A 17,364-nucleotide genomic window follows, 5' to 3' on the forward strand; every position below is an offset into this window, starting at 1 on the left:
ATCTCTTTTCTGCTTAGTCCCTGGACGTGATGGCTTCGGACGGTCGCCAAGCCAACCTAGCAGTCCAGATGCATGGAGCACTTTCAGCACCGCCAGTACGGCTACTCCCCTACACCAGTCCAGAGGAAGAGTTCATCCCTCTGCAAGTGAAAGTGACACCGAAGAGACGGAGATCCCATCTTTCAGACGATGATTTTTTGTTCTCATTCGAGGAAAATGCGTCTTCACGCGTCTTTACTCAAATGTTATTTTTTGTGGCCTTAAATGTTATTTTTTGTGGTATTAAATGTATCTACGCGGTTCAGAGTTGCTGGTCCAAATAACTATTGGTTATCATAATATAGAATTGTCATTTTGCCTTTGGTAAGGATTCCCCATGTTATTCTGTAGTTCTACTAGTTCTCTATTTTAGCCAGGCATATCCTACAATTAGTCCTGGCTAGGCCTGTGTAAATGGAATTATCTTTGCATTTCTTGACAATAAACGTTTGAAAATACTAAATACTAAAATATATGTTTGCACAAAAAAAAAAAACAATCAAACGATAGCCTACAGTAGATGCCTAATGTCATTATGATCGAAACTCGCGGTGTTTTGGTTAGGACTTCTCGCGAGACCGAAAGACCCCGACATTGAAGGGGAGAAATGGAGAGATGAAGTCTGAAAAGGAGCAAATGACAGAGAGCAGGGAGAGAAGCATCGTAGAGATACAGTTCAGAGATATCCAACGGGACCAGGAGAACGTTACTCCAGGCCCAAAGGTCAAAGAAGAGAAAAAAGAAGTATTTACGAAGGTATGGAGTATATAACGCCATTCTGCATCTTTTGAATGCATCGAACCCAGTGTTGACGGATATCGTTATGGTGGCGCTGATCAGCACCATAGACAGCGAAATAGTGGGCGAGATATTTTAAAGGCTCCATAAGGCTGTTAGCATTATGTGGAAACGTTTTGGGGTTTTATCAAACCCAGCTATTGTTTTCTTCGCAGAGAATAAATGCAAACGCCTTCTCTACGTTTTGTTTTCCTGTAATGCCATAATATATCACCCTATATCATGCTAGCCCTGTTCAAGCTAAAATGTTACAACCCAAACGTTAGGCTAGTGCGCTAGTGTGTGAGTGCTATCAGCGTTCAGTGGCTAAATCACCAATGCAGAACAGGGAATATTTAATGTCTGCAGAGAAGGCATTATGTAACGTTTTACAAAACTATGACAGATAATGTATACTGGCTGCCTTGCTTGGTTTTAGTTTGCCCAATGCACGACCTTTACAGTCTGTTATGAGTTAATACCGAAAATGGGTCCATATTAGCCTAGCTTATCCTCCAAATTAATTTTAATGGTGCTCGAAAATGTATAGTTCTAGTGTTTCTCCTTAACAGGTTGTCATACGCCGACTGCCACCGAGTCTATCCAAAGACCAGTTGGAGGAACAACTTAGTCCGTTGCCGTCATATGACTATTTTGAATTCTTTCCAGCTGATCATAGGTAAGATGGGTGGATTATTTAATTAAAATATGACCGAACCTATTATTACGGATCTACAGACTGTGTTCTCTTGCGTTTTCCCCTGCAGCCTTTATCCGCATCTTTTCTCAAGAGCGTATATAAATTTCAAAAACCCAGAGGACATAGTTCTCTTCAGGGACCGTTTTGACGGTTATGTTTTCATAGACAACAAAGGTAACACAACGTATTATTTTCCATCTGTGTATTCTACATGTTCACTCCTCACTTTTTCACATTCCTCTGCCACTCAAAAAGAGATTAATTATTAGAAAAAGCTCTTTGCATATTTTTGTTTATTAAACATTTCTCATATTATATCATTCAGGCCAGGAATATCCGGCAGTGGTAGAATTTGCACCTTTTCAAAAAATATCCAAAAAGAAGTTGAAGAAGAAAGATGCCAAAGCAGGGAGCATTGAAGAAGGTTTATTCAATGTTTTAGAGCTCTGGTTTTATGTAATCAGCCTGCTTATCTGTGGATGGAAAAAAAAAAAACCTCTTTTGTCTACTACCCAGACCCAGAGTACAAGCGGTTTTTGGAGACCTACTCTTGCGATGAGGAGAAATCAATGGCCAATCCAGAAACATTACTGGGAGAAATCGAGGCAAAGACCAGGGAACTCATAGGTATTGGAGGCTATGGCCTTTACACATTTGATCCAACACTTACCTGACTGTGTTTTTGTCAGATGTAGTTGGCTGTGTAGCTCTTAAAGGTTCCTTTTGTGTGTGTGTGTGTGTGTGTAGCTAAAAGAACGACACCACTGTTGGAGTACATCAAAAATAAGAAACTAGAAAAACAGGTATGAGTTCAATTCAAATTATTTCTATAGCACCATAACATATGCATTATGTTTCAAAGAACAAGTGCCTTAACCCTTAAAGGAGTACCGTCACACCGGTGTGACGGGAATGTTGGGAAATTAACATTCTAAAGAATATCTGGGTTCATTGAATTCAACATAGAATTTTAGAACCTTCAATTGTTGCGGAACTTAGAACGTTCAAAAACCTACACCTTTAAGGGTTAATTGAACTTGGAGAGCACTGTAACAGCACAGTTAGTTAGTTAACCAGCTGTATGACGGTCTGACTGCACAGAGAATCAGGGAGGAGAAGCGAGAGGAAAGGAGGCGCAGAGAGCTGGAGAAGAAGCGACAGAGGGAGGAGGAGAAGAGGAAACGCAGGGAAGAGGAGAGGCGAAAACGCAAAGAGGCCGAGAAGCAGAAGAAACTCTCCGAGAAGGAAATCAAGATTAAGGTGAACAGAAACATTTCAAAATGTGTGACTTGAAATGTCAGTGCACGCACACACATTATGAGTAGTTGTATATTGTTTAAATGTAACTTACATTCCTTCATAGCTTCTGAAGAAGTGTGACCGGGATGAAGATGTGGACTCGGACAGACTCAAAGAGAAGGGAGACAGCGGTGAGACAGACAGGAGTAAATGGGACAAGCCAGCTGCTCATGTGAAATCCAAAGAGCAGAAGGAGAAGTAAGATCACATGGGCATAGCCACCGTGTGGTATTAGCCACAGTGCAAAAACCTTAGGATGACAATAGATGCTACCATACACAATACCAAGATGCTACAATAGATGCTACCACGTGTGGTCTCTTCTCTTGTGCAGAGGTCAGGCTGAGAGCGACAAGGAGCAGCGCGAAGGTCACGGCCGGCGCCAGAGGGACCGAGAGCACCGGGCCCGTGACGAGGAGCGCAAGCGCCAGCGCCACCACGACTTCGACAAGTTCACGCGCCGCAAGGACGAGACCAAGTGGGGCAAGGGCTACTGCCAGGAGCGGGCCAAGAAAGACGGCCACGGGCACCACGCGTACGGCTACTCTGGCCCCGACGCCGCGGACAAGCTGGGCAACCAAGACAGGGACGACATGGCCAGCCGGAAGGAGCGGATCCGGAACAAGGTGAGCGAAACGCCGACGGTTGTCAGTGGGGTCTCTCCCGCTTCTCATCCATCCCATAAAAAAATCACGGGTTGCCATGACCACCTCTTTACAGAGCACAGAGGTTTATGGTCAATTCATTCACCCGTCAAGTGATCACCATCACACTAACTCACCTCAATTGCACAAAATCCTGTATTCTAGACTTTAACATGCCACAACAACAAGTCTATGATACCTCATGAATGATCGTTTGTTTTGATAGGAGTTCCTGGTTGTAAATGTAGTGTTGAGCCTTCCCCTCAGAAGGTTAAAACTAACAATTCTTACCCATTATCTCCAGACTGTGTTGTCGGGTCATCATCATTACCCTCACACATACACACACACACACACACACACACACACACACACACTCATTGCATCATCATTCCAGTCACGGTTTGCAATACAAATTCCCCTCCACCCCACTCCAGGCCGCTTCCCTGAATGGGGGTGGTGGCGGGTGGTCAGTTGGTTTGGGTGGTGTGAGGTGGGGTGCTTGTATTGCAATCCCGTTGCTTTTTGTGTTGTGATGAGTCGTGCTGCGCCCCAACCAACACACACACACACACACACACACACACACACACACACACACACACACACTGATGTAGTGGATGTGTGTAGAGGCAGTTTAGCTGTGTTTGCTCTCTGGCTGTTGTGGCGGGCGTGTGGTGGATGATGGGCTGCCTATATTGACGCAAGTCACGTGTCTCTCAGTCTGTGTTAGCGCTTCAGGAGAAAAGGACCTCCCAGTCTGAGGGGCTGGACCAGATAAGAGGGGCTCTCCCAGAGAAGGTACAGCTAGCCTTTGAGCCTTTCCTAATCCAGGGAAGAAGGGGAGAGGGTGGGGGGTGGTGCCACTTTACTTTATTCTAGCCTACTGTATGCTGGGAGGCTCCACAGGATGCAAGGCCTAACTGTGGGTGGCTTTAAAACAAAACAAAAATAAAAGAAAGATTGTTAATGTTACAGGGTGCGTGTTTGGGGGAGGGTTTCTTTCTGATAGTCAGTGCCTTGGAGTCAAAATCAGTAATGCGCACAGCAGGTAGCTTACTGCTGAACAGAGTGTATCTTTTGTGTATTTAGTAAGTAAATAATGCATCTTGTTCTCATAGTTTGAGTTGTTGAATAAATAGGTTATAGAAACTTTCCAATGCATAAATTCAAGACAGTTAAGAAATTAGAAATGTTACAGTATAAAACATTTCCTGTAGCCAGATGTAATGGGGGCATTAGTGTTGTAAAAATATTCCACTTTATTTATAAAAAGAAAATGATGGTAAATGATTAAATGTGTAAAAATTGTATCTGTTTGCATAATGATCTATCTTCTCTTCCAAGGTCACTGAGCCCCCTGAGCGTAATGTTTAGAAGTGGTTACAGCAGAAGTGGCCAGTGTGTGTGGTCAGTGAGGCTGTGTTGTTATGACAGAATGTGTTGCTCTTCTCTCCTGTGGTCTTCTCTCCCCTTGTCGCTGCGCAGGACCGGCCAGCCATGCAGCTCTACCAGCCCGGCGCGCGCAACCGCAAGCGCCTGGGCTCCTCCGGCAAGGCTTTCGACTGCGCCGCCCAGTCGCCCGAGTCGCACTGCGGTGACCGCTGCTACGACGCCATCCTGGGGACAGGATCGGAGAAGAGCGGCGACGAGTAGCAGACCAGACCGGGAGCAAAGAGCTGGACGCGAGTAGTGAAGGCTGTCGATACCCTTAGCCTCCTCGGCGAGAGACCCTCATCGTCCCATCATCGCCTGGTTTCTGATGTTGTTGCTTTTGTTTGTGTTTGTTTTGTTTATTTTGCTTGCTTTGCTACTGACTCTGGATATAGCACAATAATGAAACTCCCTCACTGTAGCTATTTCAACTGGCCCGACGTACCCAAACGCGTGCAGATCATCCTGCGGACGGATGCATAGTTTGTTGTTGGTGCTGTAGTACTAGGAGTTGGTGTTGATGTCTGATTTATCTGACTTAGAGTTACAGTAGATTTAGATTCCATGAAGTGCCACAACATTGGCAAAGCTTATGGAGGAATTTGTTGAGGTAGCACATGTTTAAAACTGTCCATTGACACTCTGAGCTGAGATTGGATACCTCATTGTCCGTGTAACAGATGAATTTATTACAGGCCTTTTGTAGTGAGCTGCAATGGATTCCCTTAGATTGTAGACTTTGTAAAGAATGTCTTTAGACTTTATCACAGAGAAAGTATAGATATTTAAAAAAAAAAGATATTTAAAAATGACAAACATATGGATATACTGTATCTGCACCACTGTATCTAAGAATATTGTTTTTTTTGGACACACATATACATTGTATATTGTGTGTGCATTGAGGGGCTGAATGTGAGAGTGGACAAGAGAAAATGTGTTGCATTAACTATGTATACTATGTATCTGTCAATGTTATAATATTACGCATGTAACCCTATGTTTATCGTAGCCCTCATTTTTAAGGTGCTCTAAAGTGACCTGCTGTAAAAAACGAAACAACAAAAAAAACAGACTAAACATATACTGGCTCCAGGTGTATGTCTACAGTTCAAAATTTGACAAAATCTCTGTGAGCCAAGAAGAACAGAACTTTTTTTTTTATTCAGAAATACTAACTGTAAGGTAAACATGCTGGATTTAAATATATGAAGACATTGATAAAGAGACTTTCTAAATTGTTAGGATTTCTACAAAGCAGCGGAACATGTAACATGTACCTTGTGTAACATGCCTTAGATTTGATTTTTGCACATGGTATTGTGAAATGAATTTTTGTCAAAATTCGTATTACAGGGTTAACAGACAGAATGTCTGATATTGTGCATCTGGTATATCTCTTTCCAGATTGGTGTCTGGGGACCTTGACAAAGCAAGATATCTTTTTGAAAACAGATTAAATAAAATAGCATTACAATTATCACCCTATACAGAATTGTTTCACTGATTACTTTCTTCTAAATTTCACTAACACAACACAACACAAATAATCAGTTCTTATTGATGATTTGTGTATGACATCAGGAAGAAAAAGAGTCCCAAGGGTCGTTATGGGTTACCACTGATATTTCGCGCAGGATGATACAGAAAACAGGTGCAGCTGGATCAGATCTGTGCAAGGTCAGTATCAAGGTCATTGAAATAAGAACAGTTAACTCAATAGGGAGCATGTGAGATTTAATAAGCAGAACACGAGTAGATATGGGCCAGTTCTGCCTTTTCCTTGGTAAATTTGAGGTTTGACAGGTGTAGGGAAATTATCCTTTTTGTATGGTTCCCTCTAGTGGGCAAAGACAGAATAAATAATATATATTTTTAACCCCATATCCTCTATTGTCAGTGTTAAATAGAAATGTGAAAATGTTGAATTGCAGTACAAACACTATTTCACTCTCCCATCCAAGCACCTCTATTGCCAGTGTTAAATAGAAATATGTAAATGTTGAATGGCATTACAAACACTATTTCACTCTCCCATCCAAGCAAAGTTTGACCAGAAATAACAAATAATGTCATTTTGCTCTTGGTGGCATGCAAATCTAAAGGAAAGTTACTGTTGAATGTACTGTTAAAATGCTGCATGTTATGACTTATATTTTAATGTAAAAATGTATACATATACTGGCTAAAAGAGTAGCAAATTTGTACTCCCGGATTGGCACACTGCAGTAAGAGTAGGCCACCCAACGCCTTTTAAAGGAAGTTTACCTATGAACCAGACAAAGAGAGTAGTGCTGCTTGAAATTTTGTGATCCCTCAGACATGGTCAGTTGTTTTTTACAATTAGTGCACAACCAAACCCTAATTTGTAAAGCTGACCTTCCAAGTAATAGACAGAAACAAAATAATTGATATATTTTCATTATATATTCAACCAAGCTCGCAAAAGTATGTGAACCCACATACTGTATGCTGAGGAAATAAATTGTGTTTCAAAAAGTGCTTCAGGTTTTTTTTCACATACAAGGCATTTCAGGCCACAGACATAACGTAGGGGACACAATGAAAATAAATTAACACTCCCCTCAATGTTAACACTATTTTTTTGCATTGATTTGTGACTTTAGAGTTGACAAACTCCAGTGAAATGCAAATTTCTTGCTGCAGACACTTTATTTTTATCACCATCAGGCCGTTTTTTAAAAGTAAATGTTCCAATCAATGATCTAGGCAGCACATTTTCTTCTCTCTCCTTCATTTTACAGTCTAATGGTTACTGGCTAGAACGGCTTGGGGTCAAAGGTCATACAAAATCGATTAATCTGCACTATTTTTTTTTTTAATCAGTTATTTTTTCTCAAATTAATTAAATCAAAATTAATCAGTTATTTTGACAGCCCTAATTTTTATTAATTAATTTATTAGAGCTCCGAGGTTAACCGTGAGCCCCAGTCAGATGAAAGGTCAGATGGGGTGCCAAAGTGGGACAGCCTCTGGCCATCGAGTGGTCCAGACAAACTTGGCTGCCACCAACCTTTGAGATGGTTTCCTACCTGGATTAGAGAGAGACCGTGCACAGCCTCAAAAACCTGTTGTTTCCATGCAGTGGGAACGATGGGCCGTGGCTGTCCGGTGGAGACGTCGCAAAGCAGCATGGCGCCACGGTCACCAAAAGCAATCTCCACTAAGTGCAGTCCAGTGCCAGCAGTCCTGAGTGACTGTACCTCCGAGTCGGTGGAATGATCGGCTGCCATGTGGGTGTAGTCAAGCCCCAGGTGGGCGGCTCCCACGATGGAGTGCGAGAGGCAGTCCGCGACAAGGTTGATTTCACCTGCAACATGTTGTATGTCCGTGGTATCCTCTGAGATGCAAGAGAGATGTCGCTGTTGGCGGGCAGACCATGGCTCAGACACCTTAGCCATGGCAAACGTTAGGGGCTTGTGATCGACGAAAGCTGTAAACTGTCGGCCCTCCAGCAGGCCTCCAAAGGTGCTGTACTTAACGTTCACTGGGGCGTAGCTGGTGGCTAAAGAAAGCAAGCGGTTGCCAGGCACCATCCACCCACTGTTAGTGCACAGCGCCAACCGCATAGTCCGAAGCATCTGCGGTGATGGCAACTGGCGCACAGGTGATGGGTGTGCCAGCGTCGTTGCGTTGGCCAAAGCAGACTTAGCGTCTGTGAATGCTGTGTCTCTCTCCGAGGACCAATCCACCAGGTGTTTGCACACTTTCCCCTTCAAGGCCCCATGCAGGGGGCGCATGAGAGCAGCAGCTGTGCGAATGAAGCGGTGCTAGAAGTTCACCATTTCCAGGAACTCCTTACCGTGACCGGCCGAGGGAAATTCAAGACTGCATCAACCTTAGACGGGAGTGGCACGGCCCCGTCCTTGGTGAGTCGATGTCCCAGAAAGCCGATGGTGGTCAATCCAAACTGGCACTTAGCTGGGTTGATGATTATTCCATGCAGGCTAAGACGCTAGAAAAGGATCCGCAGGTGGGATAGGTGTTCGGCTTTGGAGGCACTGGCCACTAGGATGTCGTCCAGGTACACAAACAGGAAAGGCAGGTCACGCAGCGCAGAGTCCATGAGGTGCTGGAACGACTGGGCGGCGGTTTTAAGGCCGAATGGCATCCTCAGGAACTCGCCAACAGGCCAAAAGGGGTGATCACCGCCGTTTTGGGAACACCCTGCGGGTGGACGGGAACTTGGTGGTATCCACGGACAAGGCCTACCTTAGAAAAGATAACCTTACCCGCCAGGTGTGCTGAAAAATCCTGGATGTGACGCACTGGATAGCGATCTGGCGTTGTAGCGTCGTTGAGACGGTGGTAATCTCCGCAGGGTCGCCACCCACCGACGGGCTTAGGAACCGTGTGGAGGGGTGAAGCCCATTGGCTGCTGGAGCGGCGGATGATGCCGAGGCATTCAATGCCATCAAATTCAGCCCTGGCAATGGCGAGCTTTGCTGGTTCCAGTCGCCAGTGACGAGGTGGGCCACGTGAGCACAGGAAACTCTGCGAGCAGGCGATGAAACTCGTCAGCCTGTGAGCGCACGCTAGAGAGTCGAATGGGGTCCACACCGCTAAGAGTGTATGAACAAGAAGTGGTGGCGTCAATTAAGCGACGGTTTTTGACATCCACCAGCAGCACGTGAGCACATAGAAAATCAGCTCCCAGAAGGGGGACGGCCACTTTGGCTGTGATAAAGTTCCAGCTAAACCGCTGGCCACCGAAACACAGTTCAACATGACGAATGCCATAAGTACGTATGGGGCTACCATTAGCAGCTTCCAGGACGGGGGGGGCAAGACCGTCAGACAGGATGTCCAGTCTAGATGCAGGCGCAGAATGCTCCTCTGCGCGCCGGTGTCACACAAGAAACGGCGCCCGGAGGTGGAGTCCTGGATGAACAGCAGCCTGCCGGTGCAGGTCCTATCCATAAGCTCAGAGGGTTTGCTGTCACCCAAGCCTTGCAGAGAAAACAGCCGGCTAGCTCTCTCAGCATCAGAGTTCAAATGGGACACCAGGCAAGCCTGATGCTTTTTCTCTACGAAACTCCCCCTAGCGTCTGTACATGTCGATACATGGAACCAACATGGCGCTGCCGGTGATAACAACAAACCAGCAGCGTGTCCTTAAAGAGACAGTGTCCCTAAAACAGAACGAGATAATGCAGTAAGCACAGAACGAGATAATACAGTATGGTGAAGTATGTCCATAGTGTCCACTACACAGGCCAATTACTTTATCATTGTTATAATTTAAATGCTACAACAATTTAACATTCATCACAATAGTGTTTTATATAATTTACTTCATAGCATGGCGCCTGAAGTCATGAGATATTATGGAGTGTGAGTCTCTGGTCAGAGAACTGCCGGACACGGCTCCACCGTTTATCTTCTTCAATCATCATAGTTTTGTAACATTGAGTCACATTCACAGGTAATGTTGTAAGTATGTGTGATTTGTGTCATTTGTGTGTTGAAATATAGGTGTGTGTGTGTGTGTGTGTATGTTTTTCTCTGCATTTATGCACTGAATACAGAGAAAAGGGAGGGGGGGGGGGGGCCTTTCCTCTCAGGGAAAGTCACAGCGCCTTTCCTCTCAGGGACACCCGAAGCCTGAGAAGTAATGACCCAAGTATGAGGAAGGAGACGTCTCCTTTTCCCCCTAAATATGTTTCTTTTTTAAGCTGCCTTGTGCAACACAGACCTTACAACCACACTCGCATGCATTCACCTTTTACTTGTTTGTTTGAAGGGTGTCATTTTATTGCTGTGTATGTGACTGTACAAGGAAAGATTTTAACAGAATTGGTACAGACTGTCACCCCTCTAAAATGGTTTAACCCCAAGGTCTTAATTGGGTAATTGGCTGGCCTATGGCTCACTCATTTCATGTTGAAGAAGATAGATACATACATACATACATACATACATACATTAGATAGATACATACTTACATACTTACTTACTTACTTTCTTTCTTTCTTTTTTCTTTCTTTCTTTCTTGATCCCCAAGTCTTGAAAGAGAGGACTGGAGAGCATTTCAATGTGACAGCTTGCTGTGAAGGTGTGTGAACCTAATTATTGAGAACTCTTTTATTGAAAACTTGTTGGTTGATTTTGTTTGTTTGTTTTTCGTCTTTTGTGTGCCATTTGTCGGCACTATTTTCACACTGTAAATAAATCTGCACTCTCCATCACAAAATCACTTCACCTCAGTGAGTCCTAGCCGCTCATCCTGCATGTCGGTATGGACCGCAAGGGCCGTATTTTCCCATATGAATAAATAAAAACAAAAACACTCAAGAAAAGAGAAGACAACTGTAGACTCTTTTCTCAAGAATAACTTCTGCCTCGTGTTGTCTTGCACCTGAGATGTGCACAGTGACCTCTTCCTGCTTATAGGTGGATGTGCACACAGTGACCTACAAAATGCACAACAGTTACTATCAAATGGTGTACAAAAATCTGAATACAAAGACCCACTCCCACCACCCCTCCCTATACACACAACCACCCATTCTCCCATAACCTCCCACAGACCCTGCAATTCACCCCTCTGCTGTGGAGAGATGATTGTTAATGCTTGCTGTTGAGCCAGCTAGCCACATTTCCCTCTGTCTCAAACAAGTGCAAGTTACAGTCATCATTTAGTAACAAGACAATGTTTTCACCATTCTTCTCCAGGTAAGTGGGGAAACAAAACAAAAAGAAACAATTTTATGAGACATCTTTCCTGAGGTGAGAGGTCGTCCAAACCCACTGCAACTTAACAGCTTTTCACGCACCATGAAGAATGGATGACATGACATTTCCCATGCTAGGTCTTCCGTTCCTATAGGCAACAAAAACTGACTAATAACAAACCAACTTTATTATAACACATAGTGTGGGATCATCTTATCAGATCAAAAACAAGATCCAAACTCTATGCCCACTGAAACGGCACGCCCACTCTACGCCCACTTATATCTGCATTTCTGTCTGGACAGAATGGCTTGTTCCCTTGTAGTGTATCAGCTACTAATGTGTCTCTAGTTACACAGAGGAGGAGCACTGTTAAATGGATAAAACCATGGTGGGATGAGCAATGAAGAAGATGGCAGTGAAAGTGTGTGTATTACATTTAATGTCTGAATGAGTCCGTGTATCAGCATATATAAAGAGATAAACGAATGACAAGGAGACAGAACATGTGATTGATCACTTGAAATGCTTTTGAAGCAGGGGCGTAGATTTGCGTGGGGACCGAAGGACGTGTCCGCGCCAATGTCAAATTACGACTTAAATGTCCCCACCAATATTCAGGTCGGAATGGGGGGGAAAGCGCTCACGTGCGCTACACAAAGAGTTAAATAATTTCTCACTTCAGTGCTGCAGATCATCTCGTACAGATATTGTAATGTGCAGTAGCCTATAAGGGTAAATCGCGCTGATTTGAAGTTACCTATAATAACTACCAGTGAGCCGCAGTCTCCTGCGCAGCATGGCGCAGCGCTTCAGCTTCACTTCACTACAAGGCATATGAAGTGCGTCCAAATTCACCCATTCCTCTCTGTTGAACTCCTCGAGAAGTAGGCTACTCATCAAACATGTGTCACATGAAAGAGCCTTTTCTCAGCTTTTAACGGTGCTAGCTAGCCACTATTTGCTGTGATAAACAGTTCACGAGAAAAATAACTTCAAGAGATTTAATAATTATTCTCGGCGCACATCTCCACATCCATTCCTCTCGGTGGAATATCGTAGGCCTACACACTCTTCACGCAACACATGACAAACCATATAAGAATAAACAGCAGACCTTACCGAACACAAAGGTGTAAAGCATTCCCGTGTACACTGCTTATCTAACAAAATCTAACCAAGTGTTATTAATCTTATATCAAGATAAAAAAAACTAGTTGGTATTGTTTTCAGTATAAAGAGACTTACCTAGCGCTTTTTTGTGAAATCATTTGACTTAATTTAAAAAAAAATTGACTTATTTTAAGACATCTCATCTTGAAAACAAGCAAATTTGTCTGCCAGTGCATTAAGCAAATTTGTCCTAAAAACAAGCAGATTTGTCTGCCAGTGTGTTGAGCAAATTTGTCTTGATAAGACTCCTTAAAATAAGTTAAATTCTTCTTAAATTAAGTCAAAATGATCTTTTGAGAGGGCGCTAGGTAAGTCTTTTCATGCTAAAAACAATACCAAATAGATTTTTTAATCTTAATATAAGATCAATAACACTTGGTTAGAATTCATTTTTTGCAGTGTATAGTTATCTGTTCCAGAGTAATCCTGTTTTGAAATAAATTGTAGCAAAATTCAACATGGTCTTTCGGCTTTAAGCATTTCTTAAAACAGATATGATAAGGGATCAGATTCCAAAAATAATTCAGTGGAAATGCATGGATTCCAGTTGCTGGAATCCATGCATTTCCACTGAATTATTTTTGGAATCTGATCCCTTATCATACCTGTTCATTCTTACTCGTTGCTCGACTTATTGTGACTAAATTCAAGATGGCTGTAAACGCTAAACCAAAGATTGTTAAGGCTCCGCCTTAACAATCTTTGCAACACCTACTCAACAGGAACCGAGAAAGAGGGGTAGAGAGCACAGGCACACCAAACAGGGCGGGGTCTAAGACCTGCCAATATCCGTCACAGGGGTAATAGTGGTGTCCCCACCAAAGCTCAGACCAAACCTACGCCCTTGTTTTGAAGTGATGTTGAAGCGATGAGATGTTGAAGTTCTCACATAATTTGAATGGGCCTTTATTTGAATTATGGGCAAAGTCTTATGTGTGACTATAGAGCTAATTTTATAAGCCAAATCAATTTGCTAATTTAACACCAAGGGCCACACCTTAGCCACAAACATTGATAAGTCAGCTCAATGCTATAAATATCACACAGTTGTTGATCAGATAGACGTTGCACTTTGCCCACTATAGTTATATTAGGGCCTGTAATCTTTTAGAGTGGCAATGTGCACTTTTTTCTGAATCAGTCTTCCTACTATCATCAAGAGTCATAGTGACAGTGACATCTCTGTTATAATTCTCTGCCAAATACCAGTGCTATCTGTAGTGCGGCCCAAAAGCAGAACCTCTTCTATCAACAGGAAACCATTGCACAGATCTCGTGAACCTCATGCTTAGCACAAGTTAAGAGAGAAAAACATGACTTGTGTAGGTCCATAATACTTCTCCTTGACTATTTCCCATGACTATTTCTTGAAATGGTTAGTTCAGTGAGTGAGCACAGTGCCAGAATCCTGTGTTGTTCCTCGTATATAATTAATTTAAAAACAATTTAATGAAAACCCTGAAATGAAGAATGATTTGGACAGGGATTTTTGAGGTGTCACAGGTGCCTGATAGGTCAATTTCTTCTTCTGCACACTGTTAGACATATGTACACTGTATTGTGCATGAAGTGTTTTGATGCATTGCACTGCTGGTCACATAAAGGTTAACAGGAACTCACAGATGTGACTTGCATGTGGCAAGTTCAACAAAACAACTTCAGATCATGTGTTTTGTGTTGACCAAGAAGCCCTAATATAAATGCCACTCGGAGCTCCTCTGCATGTGGTTCTCTCCCCTCCTAAAGCAGTAATGACTTGGCGAAAGTGAATACAAATATGAGTGAAATGTCCTTGAATGAAACTACCACGCAATACAAAGAGGCATCGTGAGGATGAACTTGTGGTTCTTTGGTAACACCACACCTGATAGCCTCACACAAACAGAAGATGACAGTGAAAGGTTGGGAGGTGTGTGTGTGTGTGTGCGTGCGTGCATGCGCACGTTTCTCTGTTTCTGTGTGTGTGTGCGTATGTGTTTGTGTGTTCATACTGTATAGAGGGAGAGCAGATAGCTTACAAACGTTCAGAAAAAGTCCTATTGGCAAATTTGAGGAAAAGTCGGTAAAGGGGCTATTTCACACAATTTGAGGGTGCTGAATTCAAATATTTTGTTTACCAAGCTCAATTTTGAGTTTTAAGCTTGCTAATTAGCATAATTAGCATAATTCACATACTTTTTGGTTTTGCCATCAGATATCATAGGAATTGCAAAAAATAAGGCATTAATATACTCTTTATGTATCAGATATGTTGTGGGACAGGACAGGAATTACCCCAATGACCCTCAAGTAGCAAATAAAAATAAGCTAAAATTAAAATATAAATTAAAATAATAGCTAAAATTCAGTATGACGTTTAGAAGCAAAATAGATTCCTTGATAATAAATTGATAGAATAGTAGGTGACTGCTCATTTTTTGTAGAAAGTATTTTGTCACTAACTATTATGAACAGTTGTCAGTCTTTACAGAGGATTTACACTGTATTTTTTTTACTTTAAAGGCGACTGTGCTTGCCTAGTTAAAACATCTCATTGGTGCTCTTTCCTATCATTCAAATCCCAGCCATGCAAAAAAATGGAAGAGTGTGCATGTTTGAGGGTTGCTGAAGAGTGCTATGGAGATTGCATTATTTGCAACAAATTTAGACAAGATATCCTTTATAATGCAACAAAAAGAAACATTCTCCAGTGCATCATTACTGCATATGATGCTGAAAGGGAAGTGGACCTAGGACAAATCCTCAGCTATGAACTGATTAATGTCCCTGTACTGTAGCTATTGCAGATAGCGATGGTTATTTGTGAAGTGGAAATAAGTCATCCTCACTCAAGTGCTGTCTAGCAATGTGGAATGTCCAGTAGTGATCACTGCAAAAACTGCTCATTCAACACTGGTAATAGATGCTCAAGATCTAGTTATGTCTTTAGGGCACCCATCTGACTGCAGCACATTTAAGAAGTATGCAGGAAAGTTTGTAAGAAACTTTTGTATTGTTATTTGGTATTTGTTATGTGGTAGCAAATGATGTTGACTATCAAAGAAATAGACCTAATGTAGGAATGCACACAGATATTGCAACAGATACGCTCAGGCCAATCCAAACTTTTCTCATCTGTTGTTCCTCGTTGGTGGAACACACTGCCAGTTCCTACAAGGGCAGGGTCATCCCTCTCCATTTTCAAAAAACTACTGAAGACCCAGCTCTTTAGAGAACATATCCTCTTATAGCACCACTTACAAGTCTTGCTGATCCTAGCACTTACCACCCGTCTTGAACTGACACTCAACTGTTTAAAAACAGCACTCACTGATGCACTTATTCTTACTGTACTCTACCGTTTTTAAATGGTCCTAAAATTGTTGGCGAGAATTGCTTTAAAACTTAACTGTTACCATGTTGTTAGTCGCTTTGATTAAAAATGCGTCAGCCAAATGTAATATAATGTAATAATGGTGTTGGCCTATCTGATTAAGACCCAAAGAATGGTTGAAACGTACTTATTAAATTACACTCAAGAACTTTGTAACTTAAATTACAAAGAAGACTATCTTCACTTTTGTAACTTAAATTACAAAGAAGACTATCTTAACTTTTGTCCTTTTGCAACTGTCAAAGAAATCCCATAAACACAGGAAGGCCTAGGGTAGCCTACATCAGATGGCCTAAAGATTAGGCTCTTCTGCATAGCATTAAGTGATTTGCATGCAGTAATTTGAACACTGACCTTGATCTAGCCTACTTTGGCTATTTAAAGGTAATTTATTGCCAAAACATCACACATAATAATTATGTAGGAAGTTTAGAAGTTTGAAACCCAGAATTGACCAAAAGTGCACCAAATTCAACACAAATGACTCAATACACTTGGAGGAGGCCTGCGTCCTTTCTTTTCCAGATATTTTAGGATTTGGATATCGCTTCAGTATCGAGTATCAAGATATTTATGGCAGGTATTGTATCAACTATGCCAGTGCCACTCTGTTTTCTAGATGTCGAGGATCGGAGGCTCTACCACCAACAAGTGGTGCTGCTCAATGGCATATTAGAAGAGCACATTATCAAGCTCTAGTATGGAGGCAAGCACACATACCAAATTTACTAGAAGTAAAATGTTTTTTACTTTTCGGTTGTTGCTGACGTTAGATGCAGTTCTGCATTAGGCTTATTCCCACTATCTAAGTTCATATGTACTGTAGGATATATTCTGAGTTGAAGGTTATCTGTGCAATTTGTTATTGTGAGGAAATGCATTAAACACCACGAGTGACTCACTATGTTAGCAATAAAAATATGGTTGTGTTTTGATTAGAATTTCCGAGTTTATTACATGTTAACTGTAATCATGTTCCCATTAAATATGTTAAACTATAGTATGGCTTCTTTAATGCTCAAACATGTATTTAGAGAACACTTTTATTTGGTTTTAGTGATTACTTTTGAAATCAACCAAATTTAGGGAAAAATAAGCAAAAATAATGGCTATTTTATGTTAAAATGCTGATTATGCGGCTTAGAACTCAGAATTGAGCTTGGTAAACAAAATATTCAGAATCAGCACCCTCAAATTAGGTAAGAATGGTGGTTTACCAACTTTTCCTC

General features: G+C 42.1%; 1 protein-coding gene across 2 annotated transcripts; it reads left to right on the forward strand.

Annotated features, from left to right (window-relative positions):
• The first annotated feature begins 598 nt into the window (after window positions 1-598).
• On the forward strand, window positions 599-6,381 carry upf3a (UPF3A regulator of nonsense mediated mRNA decay). 2 transcript variants are annotated; one of them, XM_042080462.1, is made up of 11 exons: window positions 599-795; window positions 1,389-1,495; window positions 1,584-1,690; window positions 1,842-1,940; window positions 2,033-2,143; window positions 2,264-2,319; window positions 2,618-2,776; window positions 2,880-3,013; window positions 3,150-3,441; window positions 4,183-4,260; window positions 4,948-6,381. In XM_042080462.1, exons 1-11 carry the CDS (start codon window positions 655-657, stop codon window positions 5,113-5,115), a joined length of 1,452 nt encoding a protein of 483 aa, XP_041936396.1. In that variant the 5' UTR covers window positions 599-654; the 3' UTR covers window positions 5,116-6,381. The 2 variants fall into 2 exon arrangements, with proteins under 2 accessions (XP_041936396.1, XP_041936406.1); XM_042080472.1 differs by lacking the exon at window positions 4,183-4,260.
• Window positions 6,382-17,364: the final 10,983 nt, after the last annotated feature.

The sequence above is a fragment of the Alosa sapidissima genome, chromosome 2 (genome assembly GCF_018492685.1).
Source record: "Alosa sapidissima isolate fAloSap1 chromosome 2, fAloSap1.pri, whole genome shotgun sequence".
NCBI classification, from domain to species: domain Eukaryota; kingdom Metazoa; phylum Chordata; class Actinopteri; order Clupeiformes; family Clupeidae; genus Alosa; species Alosa sapidissima.